The sequence below is a fragment of the Chiroxiphia lanceolata genome, chromosome 6 (assembly GCF_009829145.1).
Source record: "Chiroxiphia lanceolata isolate bChiLan1 chromosome 6, bChiLan1.pri, whole genome shotgun sequence".
Classification (NCBI taxonomy): Eukaryota; Metazoa; Chordata; class Aves; order Passeriformes; family Pipridae; genus Chiroxiphia; species Chiroxiphia lanceolata.
This window is the reverse complement of record NC_045642.1, coordinates 25,121,459-25,135,788: the sequence shown is the minus strand read 5'-3', so window position 1 is coordinate 25,135,788 and position 14,330 is coordinate 25,121,459. Positions and strand designations below refer to the sequence as shown.

At 39.7% G+C, this 14,330-nt stretch overlaps 1 protein-coding gene across 2 annotated transcripts in view; it reads right to left on the bottom strand.

The window, feature by feature from the left end:
• The window catches only part of AMBRA1 (autophagy and beclin 1 regulator 1), a 133,498-nt gene that overhangs the window by 78,936 nt on the left and 40,232 nt on the right, over positions 1–14,330 (bottom strand). For both annotated transcript variants that reach the window (XM_032690564.1, XM_032690565.1), the window contains 2 exons: positions 2,045–2,125; positions 1,389–1,489 (listed from right to left, as the gene is read on the bottom strand). In XM_032690564.1, coding sequence (XP_032546455.1) covers positions 1,389–1,489; positions 2,045–2,125 — 182 coding nt within the window. The remainder of the gene's footprint in view (positions 1–1,388; positions 1,490–2,044; positions 2,126–14,330) is intronic.

Genomic DNA, 14,330 nt, shown 5'->3' with positions numbered 1-14,330 from the left:
CCCATGATTACAATTCCTGCCTTCTTTTGTTATTCTTGGAACCACAAGCACTTGTGTCTTGGGGCTCAAATTCCCAAAAAAGTGCAAGACAAAAAAGCCTGGCTGTTTCCCAGCCACTAAGGAATAGGCAAACCGCAAAGAGGGCTGGAGAAGGGTTGAAGGCAGGTGTCTCCAGCAAAGTGGGGCCACACGAGTTCTGCAGTGTTGCCTGGTAGCAAGTAATTATCTGCCAGTGTGCTGTTTCCACGTGCCAACAGCCAAAGCCCACACAGGCAACAAGCACAGGAAAGTACACGTGTCAGCTAAAACTACAGGCTATCTCCACTGTTTCCTAAGGAAAAAAAACAGAGGTGCTTTGGAGGCTAGGCTTTGGCTGGGCTCTTACTATTACTGCAACAGCAAGGTCTAGGAACAATGCCCTCAAATCAAAACATCCAGGGAGACAAAGTCTGGAAGATGTCAGACAAGACCACTGCCACATTAAATCAGCCACACAAAAACAGCAACAGTTCCACCCTGAAATGGTTGAGAAAACTCCAATGAAGACTCTTAAGAACAGTTAGATAAATCTCATAAAAAATGGCTTAGGCATTGATTGTGACTTAGGAAAAGGGTCATGTAGCTTCTTGAGAAACCTTTCAATACTCCTTTCAGTGGTGGTCCTGTGATTACCTACAGGAGGGAAGAGAACCACATCCCAACCTACCTGTCCACACATCATCTCTTGCTCTCCCCCAAGCTCCAGAATTACTCCCCCGCACTGGGGTTAATTACAGAGCAACTTAGATCCATCCAAAAAAGACTCACACTCAAGATATGTGTCATCTATAACCATCTCATTCATGAACTGCCAGACTGCCAATACTCCTCCTCTTCACCCCACCTCCGCTTGCCCTCTGAGGCTCCCAAATGCCTGTGTGCTGTATGTGGTGGCAGCTGAGTTTTTTAATATGCACTTATTAAGATCCTAATTGAATCCTGCATTGCCTTGTGTGCGTCTTCCTAGCCGGAACATGAACAAGGCACCCTATAATTCAATTAGAAGGACCTGCAGTAAGCTGATCATTAGTCTGTCAGGTTTTTTTTTAAAAAAAGACATCTAGGAATAGGGGAGGAAGTTAAATAAAAGGAGAATTGTTAACAGCACCCCTCCCCAGTTCATGCAGACACTCCTATACACATACTTGAAGCATGGAATCTGCAATACTCAAGCACTTGAATGACAGCTCACCACATCACTCCAACAGTCGTTTCTCTTGCTTCAGACAACTTAAATAGAACCTCAAAAGTTGGAATTACTTCTCTTTATCAATCCTCTTCTGCTCAGATTCATGAAAAAAATACCACTAATATATACATGACTACTGCAAACAAAGAAATCTCATTACCTGCCAAAACCCTGTTGACAGAGGAATGGGTGGCCAAGCCAGGCTGTCCCCGTTCATGGAAAATCCCAGCATAAGGCAAATACTCTGGCAGCAAAAAGCGTCTGCAAAACAAAGAGAGTAAGTTTACGTGGAGAAAGACATCCCAGTGTACACAGTCCTGGAGAGCAACTGCAATTACTTGGAGGAAATATGACTACATTCCAGCAGACTATAGTAGAGGGAAGGCTGGAATCCTCTGCTTAGCCAACCACTTCACTGCTTCAAACAAAGAACAAATTACAGATTAGATCCTCCTCTGATCAATGCGGCTGCAAAGATCAGCATTAACCAAATCTACCTCCCACAATAGTATCCTAATCTCAAACCAGCACACTGTGCTGAGAATCTCTGATCAGATTCTTTTCTTCTCCTATTCCACCTTCACATCATGGCTCCAACCTGCAAGTAAGAAGCACTAAGATCGTGCTGTCCTTCAAATGACACAGGATGAGCGGCTCATACTAACATGCCATCTCAGGAGTCCCAGAAATCGAAAACCAAGGATAAACCAGCCCTGTGCAAGAAAAGGAATTCATCTGAAAGCACCAGAGAGCTGTACTGCAACTGGTACCTCCAGGATTTCCACACCCTTTTACTCTTCTGTGTAGATGCCTTACCTTGGGACAAAGCGCCCTAGCGATGGTGCAGACATGCGCGCGTTCCGTGGAGCTCGGTGCCTGGATCGGTCTCCATTGTCCCTTCAGTAAAGGAAAGAAAATTATTGTACATGAAAAATACTGTGGAATAAAATATTTTCCAAGAAAACAAAAACCCAACAACATCACCTATCATCCTGAACATGCTAGAGATTTAATGGTTTTCATGCTTCTGTAATATTCCAAATTCATACAACTAACTATACCAAATCCTCTTGACAATTTTACATATGGATAACCTCAAAGTCCGCTTTCTTCATTGTTTTACAATGTCTCAAAAGTATCAAAAAAATCACAGAGAGTCAATGACTCAATGTCAGCACCTGAACAAATGAAAGACAAACCTTAGAATTTTGACTGGAGGAGCAAAAAACAAGCTCACCACAGTCCTGAGGAGAACTTTCTGTTAGTCAAAGAGAGCTGCTGAGTTTCACATTTTCGTTCCCAGAAATACAGGCAAAATCTGCAGACTATTCTTTTGTGTTCTTTCCCTCAAGGTCCAGTTCAAGTGGATCTCAAGATAACTTCACCTTTCAAAAGCTTTTCCAGTTAAATCATAAATGTTTGGTGGTATGAGGCAAAACTGCACCTCCTTAACAACATCTCATTCTGTTTAACAATAACAGTCTGTGCCTTGGGAAATGAGGCAAAAGGGTCTAGCATCTCTTGTCCTACAGCAGATACAGGAAGGTCTTCCCCAGAAGGGCAGTGCAATGCTGAACAGATTATACAGAGAGGCTGCAGAGCTACCATCCCTATTAGTCTTAAGACTAGAGCTAGACAAAGTCATGGCTGATACAGCCTGATTCTGACAATTAACAACTGTACAACAAGCAGGAGGTCAAACTGGAGGACCTTCAGAATCCCCAGCAAACAAAATTTCTGATATTGCATTCATAGGTCACAAGAGGACCTGTAATTACACAGCACTAAAACTGCAAGGAAAATAATGAAACACCATTAGTGACTCTGGAGTTCTGAAACAGACCTCTGCAGTGCTTTCTTCTCTGTTCACAATTCACTCTCTGTATGACCTTGCAGACGTAACAAGTCTGTTCTCCCTGGATTCCAGATTTCCATCTGTAATTGCAGCCCTCCTTTTCTCCTTCCCAAGCAGTTGTGGGGGGAATATTACTTGAAGAGCCTAGAAATCACTAGGAAACTAAATATTCCTTATGCAACACACTAGCAGCACATTTCTAACCCACTCCAGCAAGTTGTGCGTTTTATAATCTTTTTTCATTTTGCTTTTTTAAAGTTAGTGAGCAAGAAACGTAGGCTGAGAAGAAAGTCCATTACGTGGCTGTTTCCCACACACTTGAGGAACCCAGGAACACAAAAGCAGAGGTTGTTCTGCAAAGGTCATTAGCATTTCAAGCTATTTCACCAAAACCAAATCTGAATCCAAGCTCAAAGCTTCCATTTCTCCTCTCACTGCAGACACAGCATTTGCAGTTCACAGCCAAAGCCGCACCTCACCCTCAGGTTTCTGTGTAACCAGCATGGTATCTGAAATCAGAAATGTAAAAGCTACTGCTGTTCTTTTATCAGTTAAAATGTGGATCAATAACAGAAGGAATCCTGTAAGCTCAAGTGCTGACATATCAACTTTTCCTGCTAAAGAGAAAAGGCCAAAGCAAAAAAGAAGTGTCATATTCCAGTTCTTGCCACACACAATAAGAGCTAGCAGAAGACAAGAAATACATTTTTTAAAACTCCATGTAGCAGTTTGAAACAACCCTGGAAGAAAAGCAACAGAACAGTTTTCAGGGTTTGCATTTGCTTTGGACATTTACTAGAAGTGGAAGATGCTCCTGAAATGGATAAATATCAGGAAGAGGAACAACAGCAGGACTACACCCTGCAGAACTCTCCAGTGGAAGAGACTCTCTGCAGCAGGTTTCAAAAGGAACAAGGAATTAGCTCCAGCAAACAAAAGAAGATAAAAGTCTACAGTACAAATCAAGAGACCTAAAGCAACTAACTGTTCAAGTTTCTTTAAATGTCACTAGCCAACGGACTTAGTATCCAGAAAAACATTTCAGACACAAATCTTCTAATCAGAGAGACTTTATGATGTGAGAAGTCCGTCCTGCACTGCCCTATTCGCTGTGCATACAACCTCCCCCCAATGAAAAAAAAAAATTTAAAAGGGAAAAAATATAGACTAGGCTTTTCTTCAGTTTTCACCATAACAGCAGATAGCCTTTACTGATTCAAAAGATAGTAATCTATTTTTAACATCCCTAAAAAAAAAAAAATTAAAAACCATACCCCAATGGCCACTGCCCTATAACTCAAACTGCAGAGAAGAAGAAACAGTGGTTATCCTTCAAGAATGCTAGAATTCCTATTTACTGTAAATGGAAGTGTAAGATACACTTTCCTGAGGTAAAGAATAATATTACTAAACATTACTCTGAATTACTAATTTACAGAGCCATTTATACCTAAACTCCCATGCTCAACAACTACATGCAAGAGTGTCTAGCCTAGTGTTGAAAAACTAGAACAGCAGATATTACCCCGATGGCAGCTGAAGATAATTTCTGCACCCTTTAAAAAGGAAAATAGAAAAACCTCTACAGATCAGTGAAGATGGGTGGCACTTGTGTTATTTCTGTACCACACACAGCCTGCTGACAGAGGGAGGAGAGCAGATGTTAGCACACTGCAGTGCCAGCGTGAAGCACTCCAGCAAGAAAGGAGAAGTTTTCAAAGTTCTCTAATGCTCTACTTTCTATTTAGCGTCAACTACCTATAGAGTCATTAGCTAATGATTCTCAGTGGATAGTTTAATTAACATCACCTGTAAAAGTGGAAGGCAAATCCCTCAGTGTGTGTGTGTGTCTACATAAAAAAGGCCTCTTCTGTAAAGCAACTCAATAACCTTGCAAAAGTAAATTAAACAAAAATGCACCACAGTAAGGTGACAAGGGAAACTTAACACTCTAATTATTAACAGACTACTTTGTCTCAGCTGGAAATCTGCAAGAACCAACAAATGGTGAAAACAACTTTAAGGATCTCGCTCAAAATTCAGGTTATTCATCATTTGTTCAGATACCATTGTGGGACAAATCAAAACAGCGATGTGGAGAGTAACAGTTGGTACGGGAGAAACAGTATTAACACTAAAATACAACAGAGCATGGAAAGAAAGCTATTACCAAACATTCAGGAGATTTATGGATATTTAATAGGGCAAACGAAAGATGAAAGTTTATCCTAGACTGGGTAAGACAGCCAAATCCTCTAGGATTGTCTTGTTTGCTTGTTCAAAGAAAAGTTGACCAGTGTAAATTGAATGGAGTAGCAACGTCACCTCTGAAAACAGAGCTGGAAATACAAAATTTTGTGTCCTACAGTTTGGAGAAAAAGACATTTTTTCATCTGGTAACTTGGCTACTGTATTAATAACAGTGGATACAGAAGACAGCAAAGACAAAAAGAAAGCCATGTTCTGCTTTTCTATCTTGGCAAGAATTCATCTTAATATTTAGTGATTGTTGTATAAGGAAGTGAAATTAAACACACAGCATGGGATTTCTAATGCAATCTGTTGGTCTAACTGTTTCCATTGTAGTCAATATTAAAACTCCCACTGACTACACTGCCAAAAGAATTAGGTCAACAATGACCATTTTGAAAAGCCATTTAATCAGAGCCAGCACCAGTAAGCCATGCAAGTTCAGAAGAATCAAATTATATCAGACCAAGCCAATTGTTCCATATTTTCAGCATTTTATCACATTTCATGCAATCCAATTTAAAATACTAAATCAATTTCTATTGCAGAGGTTAGGGACTTAGATACAATAGAAATGCTAAATAATTGGTCAAGTGGCATCTACTAATATTCTTAAAGGTTGACACTGGATTCAGTTACACCATGTTCACGTAGCAGAAAACCCCCCGATGTCTGAAGTACTGAGAAAATGTCAAGTATCTGTATTTATTTGCTATAAAGTTTTTTAAATTGCAGGAGGTTACTTCAGAGGAGATAGTACAGAGGGCAGGAGTAGGCCAAAGATCCCATCAGGAACTCAGAGAAGGTTACCAGAAAACGCAAATTTATTTGGCTCTAGAAGTAGGTCAAGTCTAACAGCAGATCCTCTAAAGAGGGTACCTGGAAGATGTCATGTGAAACTGGCCATACTAAAGCAGAAACAGATCCTGAAATCTTGCAATTAACTTCACAGGATTCACTGCTGATTTGGATGAAAACAGATGATATATACCCTTAAAAGGAGGTACTTACAAGAGCTGCATAAAACTATAAGACGAAGTGTGTGCTATCTTTTACAAAGAGTATACAAAAAGGTGGTGAAGGGAACATTACATTTGCTGGTGGTTCTAAGAACATGTCAATTGCTTTCCAGGACCACCCTGATGGGTAAGGGAACGTACAGTGTTTAATAGGAAGTCAGCTACTAGCTTTACCACTGAGAAGAGAAGCAAATACCAGATGTTAACTTTTGGGGTTTTTTTCTTTGTCTGATCCTGCAAGATCCTGAGCATCTAGTACAAATTAATTTAGGAAAAAATGAGGGTATTTCAAGGAGATAAGCCTCAAAATAGCAAGGCAAACACAAAATAAATAAAACCTTGACATTCTGAATATTTCAGTGAGATACAGGTATCTTAGATGACAAAAAGAAAAGCCACACTGCAAGTAATTGTAACTCTGCACAGAGACACAGTAGCTGAAATAACATCCCCTGGATCAGGAAGACTAGTCTCTTATTCAAAAATAAAGCTTCCATCCATTATATGCTACTTTACTCAAAGTCCTCAAGTCTTGGAGAAGTTGTAAACTCAACCCAGGAAAAGAGGACTACCCTACTTATGGCTCTGAGGACAAGGGTATCTCATCTAAAAGCAGGATTATGTTGAAGACAAAACATTCAAGACAACTGACTCATCTAAGTAGAGATTTATTTTCAAAAGTAGATACAAATAAGCAAGTCAGGAGCACTGGTCCTATCAAAAAGGATACAAATACTGACATCCAGAGACATTAAAATTACTATTATATTATTCTTTTAAATTATATTGAAAAGAATATACATAATCTGGTAAAAATAAAAGTTATAAATGTAAATGTATATACCCATCTTTGAAGGATATGATCATTACTGAAGGAGAAGTACTTAAGGCAGAACTGAAGGGGACAACAAGAAGCAAGAAAATTTAAGCAAAAAGAAGCAACTGCTACATGAAAAGCCTTTCCCAGCATTAAATTTGTGGAGCAAAGTCACAAGCACTGAAAACCAAAAAAACCTGAAGAATAAAAGTATTAGAGAAATTGCAAAGAGCAATTCTGGCCAGCTGGAGAGACAGCAACTAGAAAAATAGCTTTTTAACACAGTAATTGATAAAGAAGTTAGGCAAGTCACCTAAGACATGGTGCCTTTCTGTCTTTCTGTGTCCTTCTGAAGACTGAAATGCCAGTCTTTCAGGAGCAGCTGTTTCAAAGGAACACCAGGGAAAACATATATCTATTTATCTGCTAAAATGTCCTACAAAACAGCAGTCAGCTGTTTTGTAATGTCTCTGCTGACCAGAGGGAAACACCCCCCCCCCCCTCCTTCATTACCTCTCAGAGGGCTGTTCAGGGGAAAATATATTTACAAGATTAAAAATGACACTTCAGAAGATCAAGTGTTTCAGAGAAGCATCACATATGAGAAGATTTATCACCTGGTCAAGAGAAACAGCAGCACTTGCCCATTAAATGCCAAGGATTAACTGCTTCAGAGAAAGACTGATTTGGAACTAGAATGAAGCACTCACTCTTTTCTAGGTGCAAGATCCAGGTGTCTCTATTTTAACTATCTCACTTTTGTGAGATGTTAACTTCAAATGTAAACATTAGGATAGCATGGAGAAAAATTAAAAAACCCAGCCTAATTGCTTTTAGAAACCCTGTGGTTTGGATACCAAACTGATGATGATGTTTTAGAATAGGACTGATACACTTCATAGCTACAGTAAATCATTAAAAAACAGAAACATAAGCAGCCAGACAAAGGTGGAGAATCTCGACTCCCCAGCCTAGACCTGGTACATGAGCATTAAGAAAAGCACTGTGTGCAGTGTTTTATAAAAAACCAGGGCATCCAGCATGACAACTACCCCTTCTTTGAGACCCCTTAATTAGCCATTTTCAAACATTCATGCAAACATGATCATGACTAGGGAAAACATCATCTTGGCTAATTCTAATCACCTGGAAACTTCACAACTGGTGCTCACTGAACACAGTTCACAGCAGAAACATGCAATCAGCTGCCCCATCAGGCTTCAATACTGGAATAAAGTGCCAAAAGTAAGCACCAACTTTTTCTTTTCTATTTCCTTTTTAAAAAAAATATATTGCACTGTTATGCTACTGCTCTTCCAAGGGAAACAGAAATTGAAACTTAACTTTACAAACAATGCTAATCTGTTAGACCTACAGGCTTCAAGAAGGCCAACCACTACCTGCTCTGTATGGCCAGCAACAACCCAATAACAGCTTGCTTCCTAATCCTTCCGATTAACACCAGATCTCACCTACTACGTGACCTAGTTTGACTTCCAAGTTGCACAGACAGAAAATAAAAGCAAAAGGAAAACAATGAACACAGCTTCTAAGTAGCAAAAAACCCTCAGATGTACCATCTTGACATGAAAACTGTTTCTACAGGCCCAGGCAACCAACAGTGTGGAATATGACATGAGCTTCTCTGGCAACCACCATCTTTCAAAAGGTACTCACTCTTTCACCACCCTGCTATGAAGATACTTGTCTTGCTGGAATGTGACTTAATGGTAAATCAACATTATGCTGGAGAGGTTAGCAATACCCTGCAGTAATGCTGCAAGGAAATACTCATTGCCTGTTCACTGCATCCAGGTAGTGTTATTAGACAGTAAGACCAAGATATGGGCAATATAAAAGACTGTCACAAAAGATAAATACAAAAAATGAAGTTGCAGGCTACTGTGAGTAGATCACAAGCTAAGGTAAGACTCTAACTAATCCCTGAAAAATGAAGTTCAAAGAGTAGATTCAACATCATTCCCATTCATCCAGGACTTGTAGCTTTCCTAGCCTGAAACTGTGTTTAAGATGATGAACATAATTAAAATAAATTGCTGTGTATCTCGAATCAACGTCCCAGTGCTAACTGCTCCAGAAACTTCTAACATAGAAGGAAAAAAAAAAAAACACAAAAAAACCAAAAGAGAAAGTGACCACAAAATCCATAACAGTGATGTCTGCCTTGAAAGCCAGTTTTGAGAAGGCCCATCTTCATCAAAAACAATGATGCAGAGCCATATGAGCCAAGAAACAGAGGTAGAGGAAAAAACATCAAAAAAAGCTAAAGGAGCTCTGGAAAGAACGCAACAAATAGTAATCCTGCTTTTAATATCTTTATCTGAACTCAAATAGCAAATTGCTAACAAGAACTTTATTTGCAGCTGCTCCAGTAAGAAAGACAGATAATAAACTGCCCCATCCAGGACTTCCAGAAAGAAACTGCTGCATTTTCTGCAGTATACTGATGAGTCATGGATCCTAAAAATCCACTTCCATCAGTATTTAAGTGACATGAAGAGACCATATAGATTCTCACATCTCCTATATGTCCTTTGTTAACTTCAAATGTAAACATCAGGATAGCATGGAGAAAAAGTAAAAAACCCAGCCTAATTGCTTTTAGTGGTGTGGATACCAAAAGGCTACCATTGATCAAGTCATCTCTCTCATCTACCCTATCAGAGCTTAACACTTGGCATCCCATTCATCCTGAGGCGTCAGCTTAACCTACAGTCCCCTTACAGAGTAAACCTCTTTCTTTACCTCTGGGATTCCTTATTCGTCTCTCTTCACAATGACAGAGCTTGTCTCACTGTTCTGGACCTCTAGATCAAAAGCTCCATACCTAAAGCCTCACAAAAAAACTTTAGCCATTCCAATCTCTCCTTTCTCCTGCCAAGAAAACCTGGCTCCTACTTGAAGGAGTTTCTTTTGCAAAAATTGAAGATTGCCACAGAAAGGAAAAACCCACTCTGAAATACATGAGTGTACAGTGGACAGCTGTGAAGGAGGGCAGTAAAGACCAAGACTGGTGGTACAAAGAGTCCAAGTTCTACCCATGTGCTCTTAGTAGTTGGTGTGCTAAGGGAAATCAGCAGGTGCACTACGAATTGATTGCATTTCTGCGGATTAGTGCTCCCATTGTGCTGTGTCTCTAGTAAACGATACAGTCAGACTGAAAAGGTAGAGACTGGATTTAAACACAAGTATAGACTTCCTGCACAAGTGTAAGGAAGAAATTACTGAAATAATTGTCAATCTCCAACCTCTTCCTCCCCTCTCTAGGTTTCCAAAAATCTTTCTGTCTCAGCCATTAAGCAAACAACGTGCTTATTCTCACCATGACACGCAATTCCCTCCTCGAAACTCACTTTTATCACTCCACTTGAGGAGCAATACAGAGAACAGAATCCAAACCCAAATCTATGACCCAAACACACACTACTGAGTAGCCACACTGCCACAGCCATTGTCTCCTCTCTCAGTGCATAATGTTAGTCCAGACACAATTGCATCCAGCCAGTTCCTAATTAATATTGTCAGATATCAATGTACCAGTCAAAGTTCTTAAAGAAGCTAACTAACAACAAAATGTACTTTAAATGAAGACTTTCCAAAAGGAAGGATGACTGCCTGGATATGTCACATGAATGTCCAATCAGACATGCACTTTTTTCCTTAATACATAAAAAAGTTAAACCAGAAACGCCAGCCTGAAGTGGAGCACTGTGACACAAAAGAGACTCCCAAACTGAACACTATTCTTCAAAATTAATGAAAATCCCACACAAGAAACTGGAAACGAGACTCACAGCTTTAATGCAGTGGCAGTCACCTGTCAAGCTGTGATCTTAAAATCTTCCAAGACAAGGCTATCAGAGGAACTTAGATTTGGCAGGACTTTAAGCAACCAAAAATGGCAGAAGGTAGGTATGGCGGATACTCACGAATCTTACGCACTTATGAGGAGACCCTTGCAAGATGCCTATCTGAGAAACCACAACTCCTGGTCCAGAACATGCCTTACACAAAAGGACTTTAAGGTGACAAATAAAGCCAAATAACACCACCCTGAATCTTGTAAGCTTTCCCTAAATGATTAATCACCTCTGAAAAGCAAGAGCCTGCTTCCACAAAACCAGAATGTCGTCCATTATGGTCTCAGGAAAACAGCGCCTACAGTTGTCATATTCTCTGTCCGGATGCTCAGTGGTGTCTTGAAAGAAATTAAAAAGATAAAGCACCAAAACAATACTTCAAGTCTGTGTGGTAAAGCCCTTCTTGTTTTCAAGACACAATAAAGACCTTCCTAGCCTGTGACAATATGCACAACTGAATGGATCCACTCCAGCACAGATCCTGCTGGGAAGAAAGAAAAAAGGAAAGAATAAAATGGGGAAAAGCTGCAGACATTAAGAGTGTAATCTCCAAGTTCTTTCACATCTATATTCTACCCACTCTCAAAAGCAGACAGAGGAGTCAGCCACAGTCACACCTTTAGCCTTAGCTTGAAAGCCTTTACAGAACTGTAGTGAAGGATTAGAGTCGGGCTTTCAGACAGTGAGCTGCTGCACTGCCCCATCTATCTGCTTTTCAGTCTGACAGATGAAACAAACCTGTATTTCTGTATTTGCTCCCTCACTTACTGCAGACAAAAAGGGACATAGATGGCCAAAATTCATCTACAGAAACACCTTCACATTCTTATTATGGTGACAAATTTAGAATTACAAATGAAAAAAAAATTAGATTGCACTATCCAAGGAGTCCTGGAAGCATCACCAACAGTCTTCAGCATCAAAAAGCTATTCTAGACTAAGGAAGTGCCTAGAAGAGATCCAGTCAAAATCATTGAAAAAGTCAAAAGAAAATAATTTAGCTCTAAAAATCTAAATTTACTATGTGATTTAAACATAAGACACTCAAATAAGAACTTGAAAGGACTTGTCTACAAAGAATCTGTTTTTACCAATTGTGCTGGAAGACTAAAGGATGTTATTCTCCATTCAGAGATTATTATTCCAGAATTCAGAAACCCTTTTAATTTTAGCTTAGGATTCTGCTAAAGCTAACCTTAAAACCCTAATATTTCAATCTGTATATATATTACAAACTGTATTAAATGCTTTCATGCAGACATGACTAAGTTTACAGTTGACAGTTGCATTCAATAAGCAGTAAGATTACAACAGTGACAGCTTAAACACAGGCAGCATGTGTAGAGAAAGAACATCTTATTAGACCAAAAAACACAGGTATAGCGTGCCTCCTCCCTCCTCTCCTTTTCACAAAAACTGATGTAAAAGAACAATATTATTAAATACCTATAAAAACCATTACTTCACATTCTTATACCAACACTACTGCTGTCACAAATTAAATATATTTATGAATGAATTCACCATTAGACTGAGACAAAGGAGAGGCCTTAATTTAAATTTAGAGGTCATATACACACAAACAGTGCATAGGCCAAGTTTTTCATGCCCCTTACTAGGTCATTCGCCAAACGAAATTGAAAAGTTACAAAATGAATCTTTCAGGAGAAAAAGACCCTCAGAATCCCACAAAATGAGAGCAGAGGAACACTCATCTCCCAGGCACTCTGCACAAGCACAGGGCTCACTCCTTGCCCAGAGCTCTATGAACAGTAAAACCAACTGGTGTTTAAAATCCCTTACATCTTTCTCCTAATCTGGGGGAAAAGAAAGGACTTTTGCCAAATACATTAAACAGAAAAAGATAAAGCACCAAGGCAATTTGCTTTGGCTTTTATGTAAAAAAAAAAATAAATCACTGGATTCCAGGAGAAAAGCATGAGCTGCAGACAGCTACAGTAGCAACTCCCTGTCCTATATCAGATCTGGAAAAGCAGAGAAGTCAGAGCATCTAAACCAGGGCAAGAAATACACACATGAAGAAATACACGACTGCACAGGCAAGCAAGTACAGAAGGAGGGATACAGGAGCCAAAAGGAGAAGCAAGATCTCTGTGTAAGAGATTTAATTGCGAAGTCTCAGCAGAAGAAATCAAATGAGTCACAAGACAAGTTCCTGCTCTAAGGACCCCCGCACAGCAGCTCTCTCTAATCAGCCAGGAGAAATAATGAAGCAGAGAAGGAAAAAGACAGCAGGTCTTGAATGCACAGACCAGAATTCAACATGAAATATTCAACTACCAAATTCAGCCACTGCACATTAAAGAATAAACACTTCTTTTTGCTCAGTATGAAATACAACCTTAGCACAGCTGATTGGATTGCTTCCCTGACTGGGTGCTCTTACTGTGTGAACATTATCTGCAGGGGAGCACACTTCTCTGCAGGCATTTGCCTGGCTCTGTGAATGAAGAACCTACCATCTTTTATTTTTCCAGCAGAACAAGCTGCCACAGATGGATGAAATGGAATAATGGAAATAGGAAGGTCTGTGCTTGCAACACACCCACCTCACAAAACAGGCCCAGCAGCCACCACATTTCTGCTCTTCCAGACTGCAAAGCTGCCTGAGAAAAGCTACTAGGCAGTGACTCTTTTGCATTATCTCCCCTCATTTACATTTTACCCAAACAAGGCCACAATGACAGGGAAAAACATTCACTCAACCTATACTTCAGAATATTTAATTGCTGAAGCATGAAGTGACAGCTTCCCAGAACAAATTTCTAAGGAAAAAAAGTCTACCACCACTTAGAAAGGGATTGATATCTTGCTTTGGGAATAGCTTGTGTTACTAATGTCCTTCATAAAGGGACTTCACTCTGACATAAAGGACATGGAGCTTTAACAACATGCCATCTCAAGTATGTGCCACTGCAATAAGTGACCATGCAAGTTAAGATGGCAGGTAAGTTGACAGCATCCTTTGCTGGCAACTGCAACATAACAGTCTGGATTTTTGTGGAGTTCGCAGTTCCCATCAAACACACCTCCTTGCTACACTACCATCATAGACTACTGCTACAACCATGCTCAGAATTACCCTGTATTTTAATTGCAATATGCACAAAGGGGGGAAAAAAGATCAGTGAAATACTTAAAAGTATCCAGGGAAAATCCCATATTTAAAAGGAAAAGGAAATTACTGAAGACAGCCTAGAAAGGCCATATTCTCTTTTCTGCATTGGATTCAAAATAGATTTTAATCTAAATTCCTCAC